Here is an 8,586-nt window from a genome sequence, read left to right as displayed (position 1 = left end):
GTGCCTGCATTAGGAATCCACTGCTTCTGGAGGCCATTTTTTCCCATTTTTGTTGCCCTTGTTGTAGTTGTTATAGCTGTTGTTGTTGGAGAGGAAAGAGAAATCGAAAGAGGACCTGCTTCACCACTGGCGAAGTGACCGCCCTACAGGGGCGGAGCCAGGGGCCGAACCGGGGTCCTTGCGCCGCCATGTGGGCTTAACCCGCTGGGCTACAGCCTAGTGCACCCCGCCCCCTCAGTTATCCCCCCTCCATTCTGGTCGCGACAGCCAGCCGTGAGAGGCTGTGGGGTGCTGGGGGGAGCTAGTCGCCGGGAAAGCGCCCGGCCCGGCAAGTCGCCGACAGGCCGAACGTGGCGCGCAGGCCGGAGCGGCCAATCGGGCCTGTGACTCGGGGCTGCAGAGCGGCCGTGCACTGCGCGGCGGCCGCGTGGGGCGGGAGCCTGGGCCGGGCAGCGCGCCGCCGCCTCTCACGCCGCGACGATGGTGTTGCTGCTGCTGCTGCTGGGCGGCCGGAGCGCCCCGGGACTGCGGCGTGGCGGCCTGAGGACCGTACCGGGGGCGGCCGCGGTGCTCCGGAGCCCGCGGGCGGCCTTCTGCAGCGGGGCCGCGGGGCCCTGCGGCGGCGGCGGCGGCGGGAGCGCGCGGCTGTGGAGCTCGGCGCGGCTTCTCCCGCGGCCCCTGCGAGCGCAGCTCGGCTGGCAGAAGTCTCTAGGACGGGTGAGGGGGTGACGGTGGGCTTATGTGGGGCCTGGGCACCCCTCCGCCCCCCGAACCTGCAGTCTCCTGCTTCTGGGGTGGGAGAAATTAGCAGGCCTCGGACCCACCGCGGGTTCACAGCCTCTGTGGTCTAGGAGGAAATCAGCTTGCAAAGGAGTTATTTTCTAAGTTGTTGTAAGCACTCCATAAGGTGACGGCAATCCCCCCAAGATCTTAATTTGCAATTGTGATGACTGCATTTTCTCTTTTTAATTTTATTCCATTTCTGGCTTATGGTGGTGCTTAGGGGGTTGAACCTGGGACCTTAGAATTACAGGCGTAAAGGTGGATTGAACCTGAGATTTTGGAGTCTCAGTCATGAGAGTCTGTTTGCATAACCATTATGCCATTTACCCCTGCCCTTTTTGCATATCCTTGAAGTTCCGGTAAGGTTAATTTGCAGAGAAATTAGGGTTACATGTTCATTACACTTTGCTACTTCAGAATGGGGGGGGGTTTTAGATGTTATACCATATTTTACAGTTTAAATTTTTCCTCTTTTAAAAATAATGGGTTTATATAGTTGCCTTTAAAATGTTTTATTTGCTTATTTTAATGAGAGGTACTTATTCTAATGAGAGGGTTACAGAAAGAAAGACCAGAGCGCGTCTCAACTCTGGCTTATGGTGGTGCTGGGCATTGAACCTGGGACTTCAGAGCTGCAGGAATGAAAGCCTTGCTATCATTGCAGTCCCCCCCCTTAAAATGTCATCTTTATGTATACTTTTATTTATTATTGGGTAGAGACAGAAAATTGAGAAGGCAAACAAGGACAACAAAAGGTAATAAATAAATATTTAAAAAAATGATTGAGCCTTTGGAACTAAAATTATAAAAAAAAAAAAAGAAAGAAAGACAATTGAGAAGGGAGGAGGAGATAGATAAGGAAGGAGACAGAGAGAAACCTGCAGCCCTGCTTCACCAATGGTGAAACTTCCCCCTTCAGGTGGGGAACCAGAGGCTTGAACCTGAGTCCTTGTGCGCTGTTAGTTAGCTGTGCACCTAACTAGGTGTGCCACACCTGGCTCCCCTCCTCATAATCCCCCCTTTTGTTTTTATTTTTTATTTTTATTTTTTATTAGTGAGAAAGATAGGAGGAGAGAAAGAACCATACATTACTCTGGTACATGTGCGCTGGGGATTGAACTCTGGACCTTATGCTTGAGAGTCCAGTGCATTATCCATTGCGCCACCTCCAGGCCACTTTCCCAGCCTTTTGTAGCATATTTTAACTCTTATAAAACAAATTGCCTGCAATTTCTGCCTTGTTAACTGTTGTGACTAAATTAGCTAAAGCCTGAAAGAGGATGGAGTTAGGAGCTGACATAATTTCAAAATGCTTTTTCTTTTTTTCAACTGTATGTGCTTTGTGATTTATTTTCACACTTAATGTAGAACTCTTCCACTCTGAAACTTGTGGCATTTTAAGTTAAGTTTTCTTTTTCTTCTTATTAATGAGAATAAAAGGAATGGATGCAGGGCCTTTAGGGAAAGAGTTGTATTTTTTTTGTTTTGTTGTTGTTAATATCTTCAGTAGTATAATTTTAAGAATGTGGAAAATGGTCTGGATTTTAAGTAATTTGCAATGACTTACTAACATCGTTGTACTAAGTCAATTTTATATTTAAAAAAGCTAGTGCATTTGAATCTTTTAGGGCAATTGAATGAGAGTAATTTTTTCTTACACCAGCATTTTTGCCCAGGATCAATGCTGGCACTACGAGTCCACTGCTGCCTATAGCCATTTTTTCCTGTTTTTTTTTTTTCCTTCTAATTGTTTTATTAATTTAATTATGAGCAAGTCCGTTGGATAAGAGGGGTACAGTACAATTCCACACAGTTCCCACCACCAGAGTTCTGCATCCCATACCCTTCATTGGAAGCTTTCCTATTTATCCCTCTGGGAGTGTGAACCCAGGTATAAGATAGGACAGAGTGAAATTGAAAGAAGAGGGGGAATTAAAGAGGGAGGGAGAAAGAGAATACCTTCATCACTCATGAAGTGTCCCCCTATAGGTGGAGAGTGGAGGACTCAAACTAGGTCCTTGCCCTTGGTAATATGTGTGCTTAACTGGGTGTGCCACCACCCAGCCCCCATGAGAGTATGTTTTCATTAATAGTGGAATAAAAAACAATTTTATGGGGGTCAGGTGGTAGCGCAGCGGGTTAAGGGCATGTGGCACGAAGCGCAAATACCGGCGTAAGGATCCTGGTTCGAGCCCTCAACTCCCTACCTGCAGGGAGTCGCTTCACAGACAGTGAAGCAGATCTACAGGTGTCTTTCTCTTCCCCTCTCTGTCTTCCCGTCCTCTGTCCATTTCTCTCTGTCCTATCCAACAATGACATCAATAACAAGAATAATAATTATAACCACAACAACGATAAAACAAGGGCAACAAGAGGGAAAAAAGTAGCTTCGAGGCGCAGTGGATTGGTGGTGCAGGCACTGAGCCCCAGCAATAACCCTGGAGGCAAAGAAAAAAAATCAATTTTATGAGGGCTGAGTGGTGGAGCGCGTGGTTGAGTGCGCACATTACCATGTACAAGCCCCCAACCCCCATTAGCAGGGGAAATGTAGGAATGGTGAAGCGGGTCTCCTCCAGGTGTCTTGTCTTTCTCTTCTCTCAATGTTTCTCTGTTCTATCAAATAAAATAAAGAGAAAAAGGGGGGAAAAAAAGCTGTCAGGAGCATGGATTTTTAGTACTGGCACTGAGTTCTACTGGTAACCCTGGTGGCAATAAAACAAACAAATAACCTATTCCCTAAACTCTTCTAGCAGTTTAAAGTCACATTTTATGTAAAAGCCTGGGATTTGGAATGCAAACCCAGATCTTTAAATTCCAACTTGGTTACCTGTAGAACTGTGACTATAATTAAGGAAAGCTATTTGGTTAGCCAGTTTGATTTCTTTAGCTGTGTAGATCATTTGGGACAATTCCTTTAATCACTTCATGTGACCTGCTCTTCTACTTTTCATTATATATTTTTAAACAAACCAATTTTTAAAAAATTTATTTACTGGGGGATTAGTGGTTTATAGTCAACAGTAAAATATAGTAGTTTGTACAATCATAACGTTTCTCAGTTTTCCCCATAACAATTACCCACTAGGTAAGAACACAAATTTTAAAGTTTATCTGAAATGTCATTCATGATGTGCTTACATTATAATGGTCTCTGGTCCAATAGGTTTCTCAGGAAATATGTGTTCGATGCTCACATACACACCTTGAAAAATCAGAAGATGGAAGACTGATTTATACTGGGAATTTGGCCCGAAAAGTATTTGGTAGGTAATCAAAAGTGTAAGTATGGTGGCTTGGCAGGTGGTTCAGTGATTTGGATGCCAGACTTGCAGGCATGAGGTCCCGAGTTCTGTCCTTGTCCTCAGAGGTGCTAGAGTGACTCTGTGGTAGTCTCTGTTTTTATTGTCACCAGGGTTATTGCTGGGGCTCAGTACCAACACTAGGAACCCATTGCTCCTGGCAGCTTTTTTTTTTGTTCTTCTTTCTATTTTATATGATAGGACAAAGAGGAATTGAGAGGGGAGGGGGAAATAGAGGAAGAAAAAGGCACCTGCAGACCTGCTTCATTGCTTGTGAAGCACCCCCCCTGCACGTGGGGAGTGGGAGCTTAGCCTAGGTCCCTGCGTTTAGTAATGTGTGCGCTACCTCCCAGCTGCGTGTCATAAAGAGAAAAAATAGAGGACGTTTCCTTTTGTTTTCTTTCATGTGATAAAGTGTTCTTAGCATATGAGAAGATTATAGTGTATTTTTCATTTTTGTGTTTTTTTCCTCCAGAGTTATTTGCTGGGGTTTGGTGCCTGCACCACAAATCCACTGCTCCTAGAAGCCATTCCCCCCCCCCCCCTTTTTTTTGATCTTTTAAACAGCAGAACTTCCTTCCTCTCTCCCTTCCTTTCTTCCTTTCTCTCTATTTTTTTTTAAAGATTTTATTTTTATTTATGAGAAAGATAGGAGGAGAGAGAAAGAACCAGACATTACTCTGGCACATGCGTTGCCGGGGATCAAACTCGGGACCTCATGCTTGAGAGTCCAAAGTTTTATCATTGCGCCACCTCCCAGACCACTATTTTTTTTTTTATAAAGATTTTATTTATTAGAAAGGAGGAGAGAGAGAGAGAGAGAGAGAGAGAGAGAGAGAGAGAGAAAGAAAGAACCAGACATCACTCCAGTACATGTGCTGCCGGGGATTGAACTCAGGACCTCATGCTTGAGAGTCCAATGCTTTATCCACTGTATCACCTCCCAGACCATGCCCTTATTGTTTTTATATATATTTTAATTTTATTTATCAATAATAGAACCAAAGCATCACTTTGCTGTATGTGATGCTGGATATCAAACTCAGAACCTCATGCTTTGTAAATCTATCTCTTTAGCCACTATTTGGACATTTTATGTTAGATATGTGGAAGTCATTGTTAATGGTTTTATTTGATAATGCACTGACTAAATTAATTTTGATAATACAGAGGTATTTGAGTAGTACTACGTCTTTGATTGGGGAACTGAAGTAGAGGTTCGTTAATCCTAAAGCAGATTTCCCACCTGGATAAGCCTGGAATGTAATGACTGACAACATGAACCCTAGAGTCAATTTGCTTGGGTTTTGAACCCCAATACACAATGAGCAAGTGCCTTACTTTTTAAATAGGTCTGGTGATAATAATGACATATCTGTAGGGCTTTTTTTGTAGATTTCATGAATAAAATATGTAGACTGCCCATAAATACATTATAAATAGTCTATAGTGTAATAAGTACTATATATGTATGTTTATTTTATAACATTTATTTTTAAATTTTTTATTTATAAAAAGCAAACATTGACTAAACCATAGGATAAGAGGGATACAACTTCACACAATTCCCACCACCAGACCTTTGTATCCCATCCCCTCCCCTGATAGCTTTCCTATTCTTTAACCCTCTGGGAGTATGGACCCAAGATCATTGTGGGATGCAGAAGGTGGAAGGTCTGGCTTCTGTAATTGCTTCCCCGCTGAACATGGGCATTGACAGGTCGATCCATACTCCCAACCTGTCTCTCTTTCCTTAGAGGGGAAGGGAAGCAGAGCTCCAAGGCACATTGGTGGGGTTGTCTGTGCAGGGAAGTCTGGTCGCATCCTGCTAGCATCTGGAACCTGGTGGTTGAAAAGAGAGTTATCATACAAAGCCAAACAAATTGTTGACCAGTCATGGACCTAAAGGCTGGAATAGTGCACATGAAGAGTTGGGGGGGGGGTCCTCCATTTTGTAGATAGCTAGTAGGCATATTTTAGTTAAATTTCACAGGGCCTGTAGCTATTCTAGTGTTTGTTTGTTTGTTTGTTTTTTGCCTGAGCCTGAGCCTGAGCCTGAAATCTGATATGCAGGTGGATCCTACTTATTGTCTGGGGAGATGATGTCATGCTGGGAAAAGGACCAGAAAGCTGGATCAGGGAAGAGAGTAGCTCCCTAATATGGGAAAGGGTTATAAATATTGTTGACTGTAAACTCCATCAATTTGATGTGATCTGGGGCCCATAATTAGTTTAGGAGCCTATGTGACCTCTGCATCCCTGTAGATCTGAGCTCATATTCTGTGGTCATGAGTAGGAACATTCCAAGCTGCCCCAGTATCGACCCATCTTCCTCAGGTGTAGCATAGAGTATGTTGTCCATCCTCCTTTTGGAAGATGGAACATTCTCTACCATTGTTGATCCAAGTTGAGGGCAAGGTCCTATGGGGGCCATTTTATTTATTTTTAATGACAGAGAGGTACAGAGAGAAAGATACACAGAGGGATACTTGAACACTTTTATGATGGTGATGGGGATTGAACCTGGGACTTTGGAGCCTCAGGCATAAAAATTTTTTTTAAAAATTTCTTTATTGGGGAATTAATGTTTTATATTCGACAGTAAATACAATAGTTTGTACATGCTTAACATTTCCCAGTTATGAAAGTCTTTTGTATCACCATTATGCTATCTCCCCAACCCCTATATATGTGTTGATATTTTGGGGGATAGAATGAATATATATATATAATTTGGAAGTATTAATTCTCTTTTATTTTCTTCCTACTTAGGTGTGAAATGTTTTTCTTACTCTACAAGTTTGATAAGCCTTGCATTTCTACCGTACATTTTTGCACAAAATAATATTGTATTTGGAAGTCTGCCTTTGCAAATCTTATTTTATGGCGTCGTAGGGTGTTTTATAGTGATCACCCCAACACTGCTTCATTTCCTTACAAAGGGCTATGTTATTCGATTGTACCATCAGGCTACAACAGACACTTATAAAGCCATAACTTACAGTGTCATGCTTTCAGAAACAAGTACTGTGTTTCACCAGAATGATGTGAAGATTCCAAATACTGCAAATGTGTTTACCACATTTTATGCTAAAACAAAATCACTATTAGTTAACCCAGCACTCTTCCCCAATCCTGAGGACTATAACCACCTAATGGGTTATGACAAGCCACTCACTTTTGATGTCGAAGAAGCCAGTGAAGAGGAACAGCATAGAGATAACAAGTGAATCTGTTGTTTTGTTTTTGCTTAAATGTAATTTAAGCTAGAATGTGTAACAATAAAATTGCCTTTACCTTTGTTTTACTGTTAGTGACTGATTATTAAATAAGTTGAAACTGTATCAAATAGGACTTTTTAAAATTAACTTTCCAAGAATTATGTTCCCTTCTAATAAAATAAGCTATGTTTGAAGATGTAAATATTCTACCATTTGTGTTTTTTATTTTTTTATTATATTTATTTTCCCTTTTGTTGCCCTTGTTGTTTTTTATTGTTATTGATGTCATCGTTGTTGGATAGGACAGAGAGACATGGAGAGAGGAGGGGAAGACAGAGAGGGGGAGAGAAAGATAGACACCTGCAGACCTGCTTCACTGCCTGTGAAGCGACTCCCCTGCAGGTTGGGAGCCAGGGGTTTGAACTGGGATCTGGTTTTGTGCTTTGCGCCACCTACCGCCCAACTCCCACCATTTGTGTTTTTAAAAAAGGGTAGATACGTGATGATCTCCCATTCTGTGAGGGGTCTCTTTGTTCGAGTGTGGTTTCTTTGGCTATTCAGAACTTTTCAATTTGATGTAGTCCCATTGATTTGTTTTTGTTTAAGGGAATAGAGCAAAAATTACAGTCATTTATCTGGAACCTGCAATTGGGTTTGTATCATCAAAGATGTCCTTGAGGTTTAATTGGGAAAGTGTTCCACCAATTTTTTTCCTCTTAAATATTTGATAATTTCTGGTCTAACATCCAGGTCCTTGATCCATTTGGAGTTGACTTTTGTTTCTGGTGAGATAAAGTGGTTCAGTTTCATTCTTCTGCATGTTTCAACCCGGTTTTCCTAGCACCATTTATTGAAGAGAGTCTCCTTCCTCCATTTAATAATACCTTGGGCCCCCTTATCAAAATTAGATGTCCATAGGTGTGGGGGTTTAGTTGGGCTTTCAATTCTGTTCCACTGGTCTGTGTGCCTATTTTTGTTCCAGTACCAGGCTGTTTTGATGATGATGGCTTTATAATATAGATTGAGATCTGGGAGTGTGATACCTCCATTCCTGTTTCTTTTCTCCAAGATTATTTTGGCAATTCTAGGTGTTTTCTGGTTCCAGATAAATGATTGTAATTCTCTTAAAGAAGCTTGGTGGAACTTGGATGCATTAAATTTGTATATGACTCTGGGGAGAATATTCATTTTGATGATATTCTTCCAATCCATGAGCATAGGATGTCTTTCCATTTCTTGGTATCTCTTTCTATTTCCTTGAATAGTGATAAAGAGGAATAAAT

General features: G+C 42.2%; 1 protein-coding gene across 2 annotated transcripts; it reads left to right on the top strand.

The window, feature by feature from the left end:
• The first annotated feature begins 217 nt into the window (after positions 1 to 217).
• On the top strand, positions 218 to 7,505 carry TMEM70 (transmembrane protein 70). 2 transcript variants are annotated; one of them, XM_060200037.1, is made up of 4 exons: positions 218 to 603; positions 637 to 717; positions 3,947 to 4,046; positions 6,855 to 7,505. In XM_060200037.1, the coding sequence occupies exons 1-4, from the start codon at positions 481 to 483 to the stop codon at positions 7,310 to 7,312; spliced, it is 762 nt and encodes a 253-aa protein (XP_060056020.1). In that variant the 5' UTR covers positions 218 to 480; the 3' UTR covers positions 7,313 to 7,505. The 2 variants fall into 2 exon arrangements, with proteins under 2 accessions (XP_060056020.1, XP_060056015.1); XM_060200032.1 differs by having other exon boundaries at positions 218 to 613; positions 647 to 717.
• Positions 7,506 to 8,586: the final 1,081 nt, after the last annotated feature.

The sequence above is a fragment of the Erinaceus europaeus genome, chromosome 1 (genome assembly GCF_950295315.1).
Source record: "Erinaceus europaeus chromosome 1, mEriEur2.1, whole genome shotgun sequence".
NCBI lineage: Eukaryota > Metazoa > Chordata > Mammalia > Eulipotyphla > Erinaceidae > Erinaceus > Erinaceus europaeus.
The sequence above is the reverse complement of the archived record's forward strand: the minus strand, read 5'-3'. Positions and strand labels throughout refer to the sequence as shown.

What these genes read in the sequence shown, in the direction of transcription:
- TMEM70 (XM_060200037.1), top strand. Translation starts at nt 481, where the DNA reads ATGGTGTTGCTGCTGCTGCTGCTGGGCGGCCGGAGCGCCCCGGGACTG. An exon ending in GGGCGGCCTTCTGCAGCGGG is followed by an intron (nt 604 to 636) that starts GCCGCGGGGCCC and finishes GGCGGCGGCGGG; the next exon opens with AGCGCGCGGCTGTGGAGCTC. An exon ending in TTTGGCCCGAAAAGTATTTG is followed by an intron (nt 4,047 to 6,854) that starts GTAGGTAATCAA and finishes CTTCCTACTTAG; the next exon opens with GTGTGAAATGTTTTTCTTAC.